Source organism: Oncorhynchus nerka, linkage group LG17 (genome assembly GCF_034236695.1).
Source record: "Oncorhynchus nerka isolate Pitt River linkage group LG17, Oner_Uvic_2.0, whole genome shotgun sequence".
Lineage (NCBI taxonomy): Eukaryota > Metazoa > Chordata > Actinopteri > Salmoniformes > Salmonidae > Oncorhynchus > Oncorhynchus nerka.
This window is the reverse complement of record NC_088412.1, coordinates 18,659,686-18,676,398: the sequence shown is the minus strand read 5'-3', so window position 1 is coordinate 18,676,398 and position 16,713 is coordinate 18,659,686. Positions and strand designations below refer to the sequence as shown.

Below are 16,713 nucleotides of genomic sequence, written 5' to 3'. Positions count from 1 at the left end.
TCTGTGGCAGCACAATGACCAAACGATATACTGTATGTGAGGCTCTTGATCATATCTTTGATCATGACACTGGTGAGGAGGAGAGAGGCCTGGAAACTGACAGTGAAGATGCTTTTCTCGCTGCTCTGGTATACTCAAAAACGAGATGTATGAGCTCAGGTCAATGAGGCCTTCAGGCCATAAATAGCAAATAGAAGTTCAAAACTTGTAATGTTCACAAGAACTTAAGTTGATAAAAAGATCTAACACAACATTAGGTGATAATAAATGTATTATTATGGATTTATAATCAGCTATAATGGGGCGGTCATTTTGGACCGGGAACACAGAATGAATTAACATGAAACGAACACAACAGGAGGGTTAAAACCCTTGTTTTTGGCACTAAACTATCTCCATATATACTTCCATTCATTTTTAAAACTGGTATAGGGAGACCTTCAGACATGTCTTCTGGGGCATCCTAGAGCAAAACAACCGACGCGTCGATGTTCGTGAGAGACTCATCTTTCCAGAGGCACGTACAAACTAATAGTTTGTAGGCCAATCTGTTGGGATACTTCAGACGTTTTAGTGAGAAGACCGATTTGATTTTCGGGATGGCTCAAGGTCTGACACTGCTCTAGCTCTGCCACCTTTCACCCCAGGTGCGGAAGTGCAACATCGGCGGATGCGGTGGATTGAGACGCATCCATCTCTATTTTAAATTGACGGATTCTGATGTGGATTTTTTTATTATGCTAATTACATTTCTGCGGGGCCGCGGAAATCAATTTTAGGGGGATTTATTATTAACTACCGGTAACTCCTCTCATTATTTTGTTTGTCATAACAGCATTGCCTACACCAGGCATACTTTTATTTTGAAACATCCCCATGTGGAAGGAGAACTGTGTGTGTGCTTGTCTATGTGCAAGAATACCCCCTCCTGGACATTATGGGCATCTTGGTTGTTTATTTGTTTGGTGGCTCCCAGACGCCTAGCCCATCCTCACCTCTCTCCCCCATCAAGTCAGAGACCGATAGATTGTGGCCTTAGGCAATAATTAAGTAGCCATGCACCTCACCCTTGTGCGTGCCCTACGTTCTGTTTCTAGATTCCTATTGGTCAGTTGGCCCGATCCATGCTCTCACAAGGGTATAAATATAGGCCTCAGTTCTCGGCATATTTTTGTTTCCTCCTGGTGTTGTCCTTGTGATTATTGTCTGCTATAATTAGTCACACTTTTCTAATGCTTATTAATCATCTATTGCGTTCCTAATATAGCCCTTTTCTCTCATGTATTACTGTGTAATACAGTCCTATTACTGCGTAATAGTCCACTATTTTCTATACAGTGCTTTACTCCTGCTATTTTTGTTGTTGTTGCTTATTATAATTAATCCATTCATACTGTTCTATTCAGTGGTACTCTTCTCTGCTATTAGGTTTGTGATCACATATTCATTCTTATTTCTATTCCTGTGTAGATCATTCCAATCCGCATTATATCAATAAAGTCCTCTGTTTGGAATACTTTGGAGGTTGCATCATCAGGAGGGATTTCTTCACAGTGTGTCTGTGTGAGTGAGTGAAAGAGAGAGAGCAATGACATAGCTATGAAGGAGCTTCAGCCATTCAGGGAGGAGGAAAAGAACTCACGGACAGAATAAGCAGAGTGAAGGAGTATCTACTTCTCCAAAATCTATTTCTTCGTCTCTCATATCTCTAATATGCTGTGGTTTCACACTTTAGGTAAGTCACCTGTTTCTCTTAACGTACTGCCACTTGGAACTTGTAAGTGTTTTTCTCTCTACAGTTTGTGTGTTTACATGTTTTCATCTTCAGACCAAATGTGTGGATAACTGCTAATTACAGAATAACAAGCCATTGATTTGGTCAATCTCACTCAATTCCATATAGACGCACAGTCACGTTGAATACTTCCTGGTGAATTGTCTGCCGTTTTCAGATGCACAGTGCTGGATACGACGAGATATTTCTATGCAATTTGGACTTACCAGATAATGAATTAAATATCTCCCTAAAGTTGTTTGGTAATTGTGTGACTGCTAGCACCATGAGGCCTCACATCGTTTCCATGTCTGACAAGGGGCTGCTTTGTGATGGCATGGAAAACCCCTGAGTATGTGGGAGAATACCTTACGAATTAAACCATACAAGCATCAGATGTTACGCATTTGCCGTGCTATAGCCACGACTCTCTTGTATGCTTGTCTGTCTTATATGCTCATGTGTAGAGATGGCATGTATCTGTCATTTATCTGCGTCTGTGCGTCGCAGGTGTGTTAAATTCCTCTTTAAGGAATACCTAGGATAGGATAAAGTAATCTTTCTCCCCCCCCCTTAAAAGACCTAGATGCACTATTGTAAAGTGGCTGTTCCACTGGATGTCATAAGGTGAAAGCACCAATTTGTAAGTCGCTCTGGATAAGAGCGTCTGCTAAATGACTTAAATGTAAATGTTAAATGTTAAATTACACACTAAGCCTACCTTTGCCACACCTCTTACACAGCAACAAGTTAAAAAAAAAAAAAAAAAAAAATTTTTGCCAGCAGTTCATGACTAGTACCATGAGTGTTCAGTGATAACATCAATATCAAGGATGATATATACTGTAACTGTCTAATTACCTCCTGCTGGTTTTCTTTGACCCAGTCATATCAACTTACCCTTTCTTCGGAGTACCAGAAGGAGTGTCTAACTCCCTCAGGACACATCATTGTTCTGATGGCCAACACTGGGCAACAGGATGACAGCGTGGGTGCAGGAAAACACAACAGGCACCACTATGGGTCCTGCCCAGCCCCAGATGCACAACATCCAGGGGGTCACCAACGACTCCCAAATAGAGCTCAGTCCCCATCCAACAGCAACATCTTTAATGAACTCTGTCCATACACTGAGACAGACCCACTTTTCCCCAATGGACACATGCCTGGCTCCAAGGTCAATGAGGAAGTTATGGAGAAGGACCCAGAGGATTGTAGTGCCCAGGATGGTGTCAGAGAGATGCCCAGTGAGTCTGTCAGGTCCATGGTTCTGCAGATACTGGTGCCCTTCCTACTGGCTGGATTGGGGACGGTGTCAGCTGGGATGTTACTGGACGTAGTTCAGGTGAGGTACTTATAAATTGCAAGGTTTCTATATTTGTTTATCTATTCTTGCATTATGTGTTGGTGTGTTTACTGCATGGTTCATGTATTGTATTGTGTGTTTGTATGTTGATTCTGTTGCATTGTGTGTTGGTCTGTCTAGTTTTTCGGATGTTGGTGTGTCCACTGCATCGTGCGTCAGTCTATTGCATTATATTTTGGTGTATTATTCCACTGTGTGTTGTTGTGGCAGCATTGGGAGGTGTTCCAGAGAGTCACAGAGATCTTCATCCTGGTGCCAGCTCTACTGGGCCTGAAAGGAAACCTGGAGATGACCCTGGCTTCCAGACTTTCAACAGCAGTGAGTACACACATAAACACACACAATTAATCCATACACCAACACAGTGGGAAGTCCATTCCTTACATTGTTTTTCCCTTGTATTGTGAATTCTCTGTCCCTGTGTGAAAGTCCTCACCTGCCTGTGAAGAAAATGGCACTGGACAACTTCCTGCAGTACAAGACTGGACTAATCTGACTAGAACCTATACTGCATATATGACTCTGAATCTACCCTCCCTAACCGTCTATTCTGCATACAGGATGTGTGGTGTGTTATTGGACTTTTGATCACGACTTAATCTGCTGACTGGCATGAGAGCATATTCTGTTTCTGATTCTAGAATGCCTGACCCGCTCTAGTAACTGACTGTTTGGCGTCTAGGTGTAGCAGGTAAGGCAGAGTCAGGCGCAGGACACAGAGATGAGTAATTCACGTTACTTTACTAAAAACAACAAATATTCCAAGAAGGAAAAATAATCAAGCTCACAAATACAGACCAATTTACAATGAACAAACACACACAAAGCCATGGGGGAACCAGAGGGTTAAATAAGGAACATATAATTATGGGAATGGAAACCAGGTGTGTACAATGAAGACAAAACAAATGGAAAATGAAAAGTGGATCTGTGTCGGCTAGAAAACTGGTGACGTCGACCGCCGCCCGAACAAGGAGAGGGACCAATTTCGGCAGCATTCGTGACACTGACGCTCTCCCACTCATCAATCATTCAGTATGAATATCGGTGTTAATAAGTTTATGAGAGAGAAAGATCAATCACATTTATTTTTAAACCCCTTTTTATATCAGCAGTTTTCACAAAGTGCTTATACAGAAACCCAGCCTAAAACTCCAAAGAGCAAGCAATGCAGGTGTAGACGCATGGTGGCTAGGAAAAACTCCCTAGAAAGGCAGGAACCAAGGAAGAAACCTAGAGAGGAACCAGGCTCTGAGTGGTGGCCAGTCCTCTTCTGGCTGTGCGGGGTGGGGATTATAAGAGTACTTGACCATTAAGGCCAGATCGATATTCAAGATTTTCAAACGTTCATAGATGACCAGCAGGGTCAGAAAGAGGATTATAGAGGGAGCATACTTACGATCACACAGGACATCAGAGGACATCAGATAAGACAGGAGAATTACACCAGATAAAACAGACTGACTCTGACCCTAGCACATAAACTATTGCAGCATAATACTGGGAACTGAGACGGGGGGGGGGGGACACTGTGGCCCCGTTCAAAGTTACCCCCAGACAGGGCCAACCAGGCAGGATATAACTCCACCCACTTTGCCAAAGCACAGCCACCAAAGGGATATCAACAGACTACCCTTAGATTGTGACCCTGAGGCTGAGTATAGCCCACAAAGATCTCTCCCACCACAAGAGCCCAAGGGGTGCACAAAACCAGACAGGAAGATCACGTCATGGACAACCCACTCAAGTCAAGTATAGCAAAAAAAAGCCTGGCATGATGTGATGCACCCGTCCTAGGGATGGCATTGGAGAGCGCAAGCAAGCCAATGATTCAGGCCCTATAACAGGGTCTGAGGCAGAGAATTCCAGTGGAGAGAGGGTAGTCGGCCAGGCATAGACAGCGAGGCTGGTTCGTCACTCCAGTGCCTTGCCATTCACCTTCGTGCAAGAGAAGAGTCTTCAGTAAAGACTTAAAGGTTGAGACCGAGTCTATGTCTCTCACATTTATTGGCAGACCATTCCATAAAAATTTAGCTCTATAGGAGAAAGCCTCCAGCTGTTTGCTTTGAAACTCTAGGAACAATAAGGAGGCCTGCGTCTTGTGATCGTAGCGTACGTATAGGTATGTACGGCAGGACCAACTCATAGAAATAGGTAGGAGCAAGTCCATGTAATTGTAACGAGTGCGCTGAGAGTCGGGAAGCAAGTTCAGGGAGTGAGTGTTTTAAATAAATGAAACACGTAACACAAATCACGCACCAACATGAAAACAGAGTCAATAACACTTGACGAAAGAACCAAGGGGAGTGACAGATCAGGGAAGATAATCAATCAGAGAGGTGATGGAGTCCAGGGGATTCTGAGGATGCACAGGTGTGCGTGACGATGGTGACAGGTGAGCGCCATAACAAGCAGCCTGGTGACCTAGAGGCCGGAGAGGGAGCACACAGTGACAGTAATGCTTTGCAGATTAGCAGTAAAACCTTGAAATCAGCCCTAGCCTTAACACAAAGCCACTGTAGAGAGACTTTTATATGTTCGTCAAAAGAGAGATCAGGGTCCAGAGTAACGCCTAGGTCCTTTACAGTTTATTTGCGACGACTGCACAACCATTGAGATTCAGCAGATCTCTTTGCTTCTTGGGACCTAGAACTAGCATTTCTGTTTTGCCTGAGTTTAAAAGTAAATATTTTCCGCCATCTGCTTCTTTATGTCTGTCTGGCTTCCAGGAAGCCTGCTTTTCAATAAGCATGTCCTAGCTGTCAGGCCTAATAAATGGTCATAGTCATGACACAGATATGTTGATGCTTTAGTCAAGACTAAGTATGGGATTTTACACTGAGAAAAGATAACATTCATGATTTTGTCCTTGTCAGGTGAATGTGGGGGAAATGGAGACAGCCAAAGAGAAATGGAGTTTGATTATTGGGAACCTGGCACTAAAACAGGTGATTTACTTTATGGCTGATACTGTCCAGTGTTTCCAGATTTCTATGACATATGATCCATAATGAATTACAATATGAGTGAAAAGTATTCATTTAAAAAAAAAAGTGAATTAGTTATGTTAAAAAAAAAAGCTTTTCTGTGTTGGAATGGTGTGGGCGTACCCTAACAACAAAATGGTGTGAGTCATTGATCTGAGTAGACCGCTGATTGGCCAGCTTGTCCTCGTCAGGAGGATGACATCAACCATTTTTTAAATGGTCTGTTTGAGGTGGGGTCTTGAAGTGTTTTTTTTCTCTCCAATGTATGCTTTGGCCACAAATACGAGTACCTTATGAGGTAATAGAATATTAACTTTAAAAGTGAGATTTTCACTGGAAAGTGACTTTAAATATGTCCCCCAAACCTTTATTTGTACTTCTTAGCCTTAACAAATGCCTAGTGTACAAAGAGTTTTTCTTTCTCCAGATGCAAGCCACAGTGCTGGGTCTACTGGCTGCCCTGGCAGCGGTGGTCTTGGGCTGGGTACTGGAGGGAGATATACTTCTCAACCACGCTGCTCTCCTCTGCTCAGCCAGCGTAACTACTGCCTTCCTTGCTTCCTTGCTGCAGGGTAAGGAGAACAAGCGAGACCTGTCCAAACCCTTAACCCACATCATACCTACAGTACCCACACAATGGGTTTTAGGTCACGGCTCAAACAGCTAGCTAGGTATTGACAGGAACGGACGAGCTATCCGTTCCTGTCTATCCCCACTGCACCTCTCATTCTCCTACACAGGTTCATGCATGCCAATTCCTCCATGCGGAGAGGCCCTTTTCACTAGCATCTTAGTGTGAGGCGACAGTCTCTTCATTATAGGGGAGCCCACATAAAAAATACTACATTTTTACTACAGAATACTATAGTACTTAATGTAGAATTCTATATAATTTTGTAGTAAACTGTAGTATACTGTGTAGAATCCTATACTCCACACTGTGTAGACTGTAGTATCCCTTGAGCATGTAGTGCTTACTTTAGAATTTTTGGATCGATTGGACTGCTAGCTAGCTTTACTGCTAGCTTTGTCAATGCGGTTTTGATTTGAATGTGCTGGCCTTAGGGAGTTAATGCCCTCGATCGTGTAGTGCTTTCTATATAATTGTTTAGTATACTGTAGAATACTATACTCTACACTGTAGTATCCCTTGATTTATTTTTTTATTTTACTATTTAAAAACACAATATAAGCACAAATGTGGATACAATGCATTTAGAAATTTGATGAGAATAATACAAAAAAAGGGGTCCTAGTTCAAACATCCAACATATTACACATTTACAGCTAACCCACATTAAAAAATACTATAGTATACTATGGTCTAAATACAGTAGTATATTTATATACTATAGTATTCACTGTTGTGTTTTTTTGCAGACATGAGTGTAGTATACTGTAGCATTCACTGTAGTGTTTTTTCAGACATGACTGTAGCATATTGTGGTAACACCTGCCGACTAGGGTTAGCTAAACTGGCACAACTTCAAGACTACCCCAGTTACTGTTTAATCAGGGGAACAACTAAACCAGAACATAAGACACACAGGTTCATGACAGGCCACCTATTGAGTTGGGGCAACAGTTCTGAGAAATTGTAACATCTAAACATTAGACACAGGTTCTAGACCCATTAAAGGAAAACACTACAAAGGCAGATAAAGAACAAGCAAAGTTTAGTAAAGCTGAGGATTAGGTTTGCTTGTTTGACACAGATAAATAACACACATTAACAAGAGTACACCAAAATGACTTCATAGATCTGTTACTTCCACTAGACAGCTTTCTGAAATACAAGAGTGCTTTCACAGAAATTCCATTGACCTAGTTCAGAAGATTACCAAAAACAGTGACAAACAATACTGTACTTCTGATGGTACAAAAGAAAGAACAGTTAACCACAGAATTTACATAAACAATAGATATTGTAGAAATAGAAATGACTTTACTTAGACAGAGCCCTTTTTGGAGGGCACAGCCTGTACCTCAAACCAGCAACGCCGCTCCAAACAAAGTGACTTCAAATAGAAGGCCATGATTGCAGTGGCCTTACATAATGAAAATCAGACATATTGTCACTCAGGGAAAAACTCACTGATGGTCAAAGTCAACATATACCATTCAGAACAATCGACTACACCCCAAACATTTCTTCAAGACAACATTTACATTTACATTTAAGTCATTTAGCAGACGCTCTTATCCAGAGCGACTTACAAATTGGTGCATTCACCTTATGACCTCCAGTGGAACAGTAGTGCATCTAAATCTTTTCAGGGAACTTTATCCTATCCTAGGTATTCCTTAAAGAGGTGGGGTTTCAGGTGTCTCCGGAAGGTGGTGATTGACTCCGCTGTCCTGGCGTCGTGAGGGAGTTTGTTCCACCATTGGGGGCCAGAGCAGCGAACAGTTTTGACTGGGCTGAGCGGGAACTGTACTTCCTCAGTGGTAGGGAGGCAGCAGGCCAGAGGTGGATGAACGCAGTGCCCTTGTTTGGGTGTAGGGCCTGATCAGAGCCTGGAGGTACTGAGGTGCCGTTCCCCTCACAGCTCCGTAGGCAAGCACCATAAGCGGATGCGAGCTTCAACTGGAAGCCAGTGGAGGAGCGGAGGAGCGGGGTGACGTGAGAGAACTTGGGAAGGTTGAACACCAGACGGGCTGCGGCGTTCTGGATGAGTTGTAGGGGTTTAATGGCACAGGCAGGGAGCCCAGCCAACAGCGAGTTGCAGTAATCCAGACGGGAGATGACAAGTGCCTGGATTAGGACCTGCGCGCTTCCTGTGTGAGGCAGGGTCGTACTCTGCGGATGTTGTAGAGCATGAACCTACAGGAACGGGCCAAACGACAGGGTGTTGTCCAGGATCACGCCAAGGTTCTTAGCGCTCTGGGAGGAGGACACAATGGAGTTGTCAACCGTGATGGCGAGATCATGGAACGGGCAGTCCTTCCCGGGAGGAAGAGCAGTTCCGTCTTGCCGAGGTTCAGCTTGAGGTGGTGATCCGTCATCCACACGGATATGTCTGCCAGACATGCAGAGATTCGATTCGCCACCTGGTCATCAGAAGGGGAAAGGAGAAGATTAATCTGCATAGCAATGATAGGAGAGACCATGTGAGGTTATGACAGAGCCAAGTGACTTGGTGTATAGCGAGAATAGGAGAGGGCCTAGAACAGAGCCCTGGGGACACCAGTCTGAGAGCACGTGGTGTGGAGACGGATTCTCGCCACGCCACCTGGTAGGAGCGACCTGTCAGGTAGGACGCAATCCAAGCGTGGGCCGCGCCGGAGATGCCCAACTCGGAGAGGGTGGAGAGGAGGATCTGTATCGAAGGCAGCCGATAGGTCTAGAAGGATGAGAGCAGAGGAGAGAGAGTTAGCTTTAGCAGTGCGGAGCGCCTCCGTGATACAGAGAAGAGCAGTCTCAGTTGAATGACTAGTCTTGAAACCTGACTGATTTGGATCAAGAAGGTCATTCTGGGAGATAGCGGGAGAGCTGGCCAAACGGTGCGTTCAAGAGTTTTGGAGAGAAAAGAAAGAAGGGATACTGGTCTGTAGTTGTTGACATCGGAGGGATCGAGTGTAGGTTTTTCAGAAGGGGTGCAACTCTCGCTCTCTTGAAGACGGAAGGGACGTAGCCAGCGGTCAGGGATGAGTTGATGAGCGAGGTGAGGTAAGGGAGGAGGTCTCCGGAAATGGTCTGGAGAAGAGAGGAGGGGATAGGGTCAAGCGGGCAGGTTGTAGGGCGGCCCGGCCGTCACAAGACGCGAGATTTCATCTGGAGAGAGAGGGAGAAAGAGGTCAGAGCACAGGGTAGGGCAGTGTGAGCAGAACCAGCGGTGTCGTTTGACTTAGCAAACGAGGATCGGATGTCGTCGACCTTCTTTTCAAAATGGTTGACGAAGTCATCTGCAGAGAGGAGGGGGGGGGAGGGGGAGGAGGATTCAGGAGGGAGGAGAAGGTTGCAAAGAGCTTCCTAGGGTTAGAGGCAGATGCTTGGAATTTAGAGTGGTAGAAAGTGGCTTTAGCAGCAGAGAGAGAAGAGGAAAATGTAGAGAGGAGGGAGTGAAAGGATGTCAGGTCCGCAGGGAGGCGAGTTTTCCTCCATTTCCGCTCGGCTGCCCGGAGCCCTGTTCTGTGAGCTCGCAATGAGTCGTCGAGCCACGGAGGCGGGAGGGGAGGACCGAGCCGGCCTGGAGGATAGGGGACATAGAGAGTCAAAGGATGCAGAAAGGGAGGAGAGGAGGGTTGAGGAGGCAGAATCAGGAGATAGGTTGGAGAAGGTTTGAGCAGAGGGAAGAGATGATAGGATGGAAGAGGAGAAGTAGCGGGGGAGAGAGAGCGAAGGTTGGGACGGCGCGATACCATCAAGGGGCAGTGTGGGAAGTGTTGGATGAGAGCGAGAGGGAAAAGGATACAAGGTAGTGGTCGGAGACTTGGAGGAGTTGCAACGAGGTTAGTGGAAGAACAGCATCTAGTAAAGATGAGTCGAGCGTATTTCCTGCCTTGTGAGTAGGGGGAAGGTGAGAGGGTGAGGTCAAAGAGGAGAGGAGTGGAAAGAAGGAGGCAGAGAGGAATGAGTCAAAGGTAGGCGTGGGGAGGTTAAAGTCGCCCAGAACTGTGAGAGGTGAGCCGTCCTCAGGAAAGGAGCTTATCAAGGCATCAAGCTCATTGATGAACTCTCCGAGGGAACCTGGAGGGCGATAAATGATAAGGATGTTAAGCTTGAAAGGGCTGGTAACTGTGACAGCATGGAATTCAAAGGAGGCGATAGACAGATGGGTAAGGGGAGAAAGAGAGAATGACCACTTGGGAGAGATGAGGATCCCGGTGCCACCACCCCGCTGACCAGAAGCTCTCGGGGTGTGCGAGAACACGTGGGCAGACGAAGAGAGAGCAGTAGGAGTAGCAGTGTTGTCTGTGGTGATCCATGTTTCCGTCAGTGCCAAGAAGTCGAGGGACTGGAGGGAGACAGGCGGAGATGAACTCTGCCTTGTTGGCCGCAGATCGGCAGTTCCAGAGGCTACCGGAGACCTGGAACTCCACGTGGGTCGTGCGCGCTGGGACCACCAGATTTACGCGGTGTGGAGCGTTTGTATGGTCTGTGCAGAGAGGAGAGAACAGGGATAGACAGACACATAGTTGACAGGCTACACAAGAGGCTACGCTAATGCAAAGGAGATTGGAATGACAAGTGGACTACACGTCACGAGTGTTCAGAGAGTTAAGCTTACGTAGCAAGAATCTTATTGACTAAAATGATTAAAATGATACAGTACTGCTGAAGTAGGCTAGCTGGCAGAGGCTGCGTTGTTGACTAAGTAGGCTAGTTGGCATTGGCTGCGTTGTTGACACTACACTAATCAAGTCGTTCCGTTGAGTGTAATAGTTTCTACTGTGCTGCTATTCGGGGCTAGCTGGCTAGCTAGCAGTGTTGATTACGTTACGTTGCGTTAAAAGAACGACAATAGCTGGCTAACTAACCTAGGAAGTCGCTCTAGACTACACAATTATCTTTGATACAAAGACGGCTGTGTAGCTAGCTATGTAGCTAGCTACGATCAAACAAATCAAGCCGTTGTACTGTAATGAAATGAAATGAAAAATGTGATACTACCTGTGGAGCGAAGCAAAATGGTTCCTCGCAGAAATAAACCACCAGCAACACCATACAACCTGTACACACAAAGGACATTCACAGTAAAATGACCACGGGGTGCTTTTATACATTTCCTACATGTCCCTCAATAATAAGGGTCCCCAAGGGAAACACTGAGGTTTAGGTGAGGGTTACGGTGATGCCCATCTACTGAGCAGCTGGAGGCAGAGATGCAGTTCAGTTTAAAAGTCTTTCTAGATTCCGGTAATGGAGATGATACATGGCAGGGAATGATTGACAGTTGTAGACATGAGATGCTTGTCTTGAATGGAGACTTGGTTGGCGTTGTATGTAGTATGGTTTATCTAAAAGGACACAAAGGTGCAAATAATAACGGGTAATAACAGCAATGAACATATGTAATTAATGGCAATCACTAGTAAATACTATAGTATACTACAGTCATGTCCGCAAAAACACTATATAATGTATAGTCCTGTTTCAAATCAAATTGTATTTTGTCACATGCGCAGAATACAGTGAAATGCTTACTTACAAGCCATTAACCAACAATGCAGTTTTAAGAAAATCCCCCCCCAAAAAAGTAAGAGATAAGAATAACAAATAATTAAAAAGCAGCAGTAAATAACAATTGCGGGGCTATATACAGGAGGTACCGGTACAGAGTCAATGTGGAGGTTATATACAGGGGGTATCGGTACAGAGTCAATGTGGAGGTTATATACAGGAGGTACCGGTACAGAGTCAATGTGCGGGGGCACCGGTGTCGAGGTAATTGAGGTATTTATGTACATGTAGGTAAGATTTTTAAAGTGGCTATGCATAGATAATAACAGAGAGTAGCAGCGGCGTAAAAGGGGGGGGGGGCAATGCAAATAGTCTGAGTAGCCATTTGATTAGCTGTTCAGGAGTCTTATGGCTTGGGGGTAGAAGCTGTTTAGAAGCCTCTTGGACCTAGACTTGGCACTCCATTACCGCTTGCCATGCGGTAGCAGAGAGCACAGTCTATGACTAGGGTGGCTGGAGTCTTTGACAATCTTCAGAGCCTTCCTCTGACACCGCCTGGTATAGAGGTCCTGGATGGCAGGAAGCTTGGCCCCGGTGATGTACTGGGCCGTACGCACTACCCTTTGTAGTGCCTTGCGGTCGGAGGCCGAGCAGTTGCCATACCAGGCAGTGATGCAACCCGTCAGGATGCTCTCGATGGTGCAGCTGTAAAACCTTTTGAGGACCTGAGGACCCATGCCAAATCTTTTCAGTCTCCTGAGGGGGAATAGGTTTTGTCGTGCCCTCTTCACTTTATGTATAAGTGAGTAACCTGTACAGATGTGAGGTGTAATATGGAAATGTTTTTTCTTTGCATATCTCACTCCCGCTGAGAGAGTGGGGTCACGGACGATCAGCCATTATTGACGGCGACCCTGGAGCAATTAAGGTTAACTGCCTTTCTCAAGGGCAAGTGGCGCAACACTCCTTACCGCCAGGCTACCTGCTGTCCTACAGTGAACACTACAGTAAAGTCTGCAAAAACCGTACATTGAATACTATAGTATATAAATATAGTAATACTACAGTATTTAGACCATAGTATACTGTAGTATTTTTTTCTACATACACTACCATAACCTCTCTCTGAGGCACATTATCTCTTACTCATCCATTTATATGTACAATTATTCCAACTTAATTGCAAAACTGTACACTTCTGCTGTATTCCTGGAAAAGCCTGAATGCTCTTTCTATTTGAGACATACAGAATATAATAATCTGAGACCAGGAAACTTAGCTACAACTGACATTGTAGGTTTCTTCTGTATCAGACCTTTTTGTTGCAAAACCATTTTGTTATGACTCAAATAAAACCAATGCTTGGGATCTGAAAGGCAGACCTGACTCTGTAAGGCAGAGTTTGTGATCTATCTAGGACACCCAAATGAATTATTCATGTGGTTCATTTTCATTGGAATGATGGGTACTGATCGGTCCACAGAATAACATGCTATTTTATCTGCCTTGGAATGTAAATATGTATCAACTAATTCAACTTGACCATCTGTGTTTACAGATATTTGATTTGCATTTACCACTTGATAAAAGCGGAAGTGAATAATACCACTGTAGGCCATTACAGTCCCTTGTCCCTTCCCCCAGTCTGACGCTTCTCCCAGCTGTCACCACATTGCTTTCATCCGTTCAACTCTTGGCTGCTCAATTCATGCACCTTGGTTGGAGAGTTGTGCAACTGAACAGTAGCCTGAATCTGACTCGACTGTGTTGTCTTCTCCCAGGGATCATCATGGTGGGAGTGATCACCGGCTCCAAGAGGATTGGCATCAACCCAGACAACGTGGCCACGCCCATCGCTGCCAGCTTTGGTGACCTCATCACCCTGGCCATCCTGGCCTGCCTGAGCCAGGGGCTCTACGAATGCATAGGTATAAATCAAGAGGTTTAGCTTTCGGGCCACTAGGGGGCAGTCTGGGCCCATTTACTGGAATGTCATAGCTACATTTACAGCTCTGACTCATCTGGCTAGCTATCAACTATATTTGTTTAGCTAGTGTGTGTCTGCTCCTTTCCCTGTCTCCACAGAGTTGTATCCCTATGTGTCGTACCTGGTGTGTCTGTTCTTCCTCGGACTGACCCCTCTGTGGGTGGTCATCTCCTCCAGAAACCCAGCAAGTCGCATTCTACTCTACACAGGCTGGGAACCAATCATCACTGCCATGGTCATCAGCAGGTCTGCTTCCCTGTTCCGTGCCCCTGAAGTCCAGTCACAGCATTCAAATGGAAATACCATCCTTTAATAAGTATTTTTCTCTAGTATCGGAGGACTCATCTTGGACACAACTGTATCAGACCCGAACATGGTGGGAATGATAGTCTACACACCAGTTATGAATGGTGAGACAAGGATCTGGATTTTTAGAAGCATACATTCAGGAACCTTCAAGAAAATGGTAAGTCACAAGATCTCTCCAAATGTATGATCATTGTGTATTCTTCATCTCAATCTAGGTATTGGGGGGAACCTGGTTGCCATCCAGTCCAGTCGTATAGCCACTGATCTGTACCACCACTGCCCACCGAGGCAGGTGCCTGAGGATCGCAGGAGCTGCTACAACCCCTGCAGGACCTTCTGTGGCTCAGGTAATGACACGCACATGTAGACAGGCTCATGCACATGAACAGTCCCTTTAACATACCTGTGAACACAAAAGGAATGAAATGTTCTGTTGTCAGGTGTATTCTCTGTCAGTTAACCATATCTACCTCTGACAGGAGCCAATCATCGCTCTGCACAGGTGCTGCTCCTGTTGGTCGTACCGGGTCACCTGATTTTCCTGTACACAATCCACTTGATGAAGGGCAGCACCTCTCCCACACCTGTCTTCATCATCTTCTTCCTAGCTGTAGCCCTCCTACAGGTAAATCAGGAAGCAAGAGTGATCGGTTTGGTCAATGTCTGTGTCTCAGTAGTCATAAGTGGATTCTTTCTCCTCTGCTCCTTCATTAACACTGATACTATAATTAAACAATAAGGGCCAAGGGGGTGTGGTATACGGCCAATATACCACAACTAAAGGCTGTTCTTACGCACGAAGTGACACGGAGTGCCTGGACACAGCCTTTAGCCGTGGTATATTGGCCATATATCACAAACCCCCGAGGTGCCATACTACTATTATAAACTGCTTACCAACGTAATTAGAGCAGTAAAAATAAATGTTTTGTCATAACCATGGTTTTATTCTGATATATCACTACTGACAGTCAATCAGCATTCAGGGCTCGAACCACCCAGTTTATAATAAAGGGCTGAATCTTTCTCTCTCCCTTCTGTTAGGTCTTCACACTGCTATGTATTGCTGACTGGATGATCCCTTGTCTGTGGCGGACAGGCAAAGACCCTGACAGTTACTCCATCCCCTACCTCACTGCTCTGGCGGATCTATTGGGCACAGCCCTCCTGGTTCTGGCCTTCTTCCTGCTCTGGCTCGTAGGGGAGATAGTTCCCTCTGGAGACTGACACCCTGGGTGCTTCATATTCTCCCATTCTCCTTTCATTCTGCCTGGGTGAAAGCAGACATTTCAACTGCTTTCACCAATCCAGCCCTATTGGATCTGTGATTGTTTTTAAAGTAAGGTTGGACGCATTCAAGCAAGGCCTGAGATAATGTAAGGCCTTAGGAAAAAGCAGGTGGTTCTACTAAAATCTGGCAGCAGAATTATTTTAATTTCAGGGTTTCTTTCTCAATGGGGGTCTGTGTCCAACCCCCTGTTTGGAGTTTTTCTGCTGAATTTCCTCACCTGGGGTACTTCTATAGGCATTCTGTGCCAACGACAATGAGGGTGATGTACATTTGGTTCAATATTGTGGGCAGGCAGCATTTTAATTGTAACATAATATGTAATATACATGTTTTCTAAAATGTCTGTTATAGAACATAATTTCCCTTTAATCTACATACATGGGTGAGTTTTCACAATGTGAATCAATAATATTGCAGTATTACTTACTTATTGTGTGACTGTTGTTGTATGCTATTACATTGTTTTGTGAGAGTTGAGAAAGAGTCCAATCTGTCTAATAAAGAAAAATAGGATTTCATTTGGTTGATATTTAATAGGTAATTTACTCTCTCCTGCATATAGTTTAACATACAATAGTTGTTTCTGCCTCAGCAGGTGCATCAGTCTGATGAGTAGTCTACCTTTCAGGTACAAGTGGAGACAGTACTCTATTATCACCAACAAACTAGAATGGTCCAAACACACTAAGACAGTCGTGAAGAGGGCACGACAAAGCATATTCCCCTGTAGGAAACTAAAAAGATTTGGCATGGGTCCTGAGATCCTCAAAAGGTTCTACAGCTGCAACATCGAGAGCATGGTGACATCACTGCCTGGTACAGCAATTGCTTGGCCTCTGACCGCAAGGCACTACAGAGGGTAGTGCGTACGGCCC

General features: G+C 44.9%; 1 protein-coding gene across 1 annotated transcript; it reads left to right on the top strand.

The window, feature by feature from the left end:
* The first annotated feature begins 1,579 nt into the window (after window positions 1–1,579).
* On the top strand, window positions 1,580–16,356 carry slc41a2a (solute carrier family 41 member 2a). Its single transcript, XM_029685911.2, has 11 exons — window positions 1,580–1,735; window positions 2,661–3,119; window positions 3,351–3,458; window positions 6,017–6,088; window positions 6,555–6,699; window positions 14,033–14,179; window positions 14,337–14,484; window positions 14,569–14,648; window positions 14,763–14,894; window positions 15,027–15,172; window positions 15,592–16,356. Exons 2-11 carry the CDS (start codon window positions 2,733–2,735, stop codon window positions 15,772–15,774), a joined length of 1,548 nt encoding a protein of 515 aa, XP_029541771.1. The 5' UTR covers window positions 1,580–1,735; window positions 2,661–2,732; the 3' UTR covers window positions 15,775–16,356.
* Window positions 16,357–16,713: the final 357 nt, after the last annotated feature.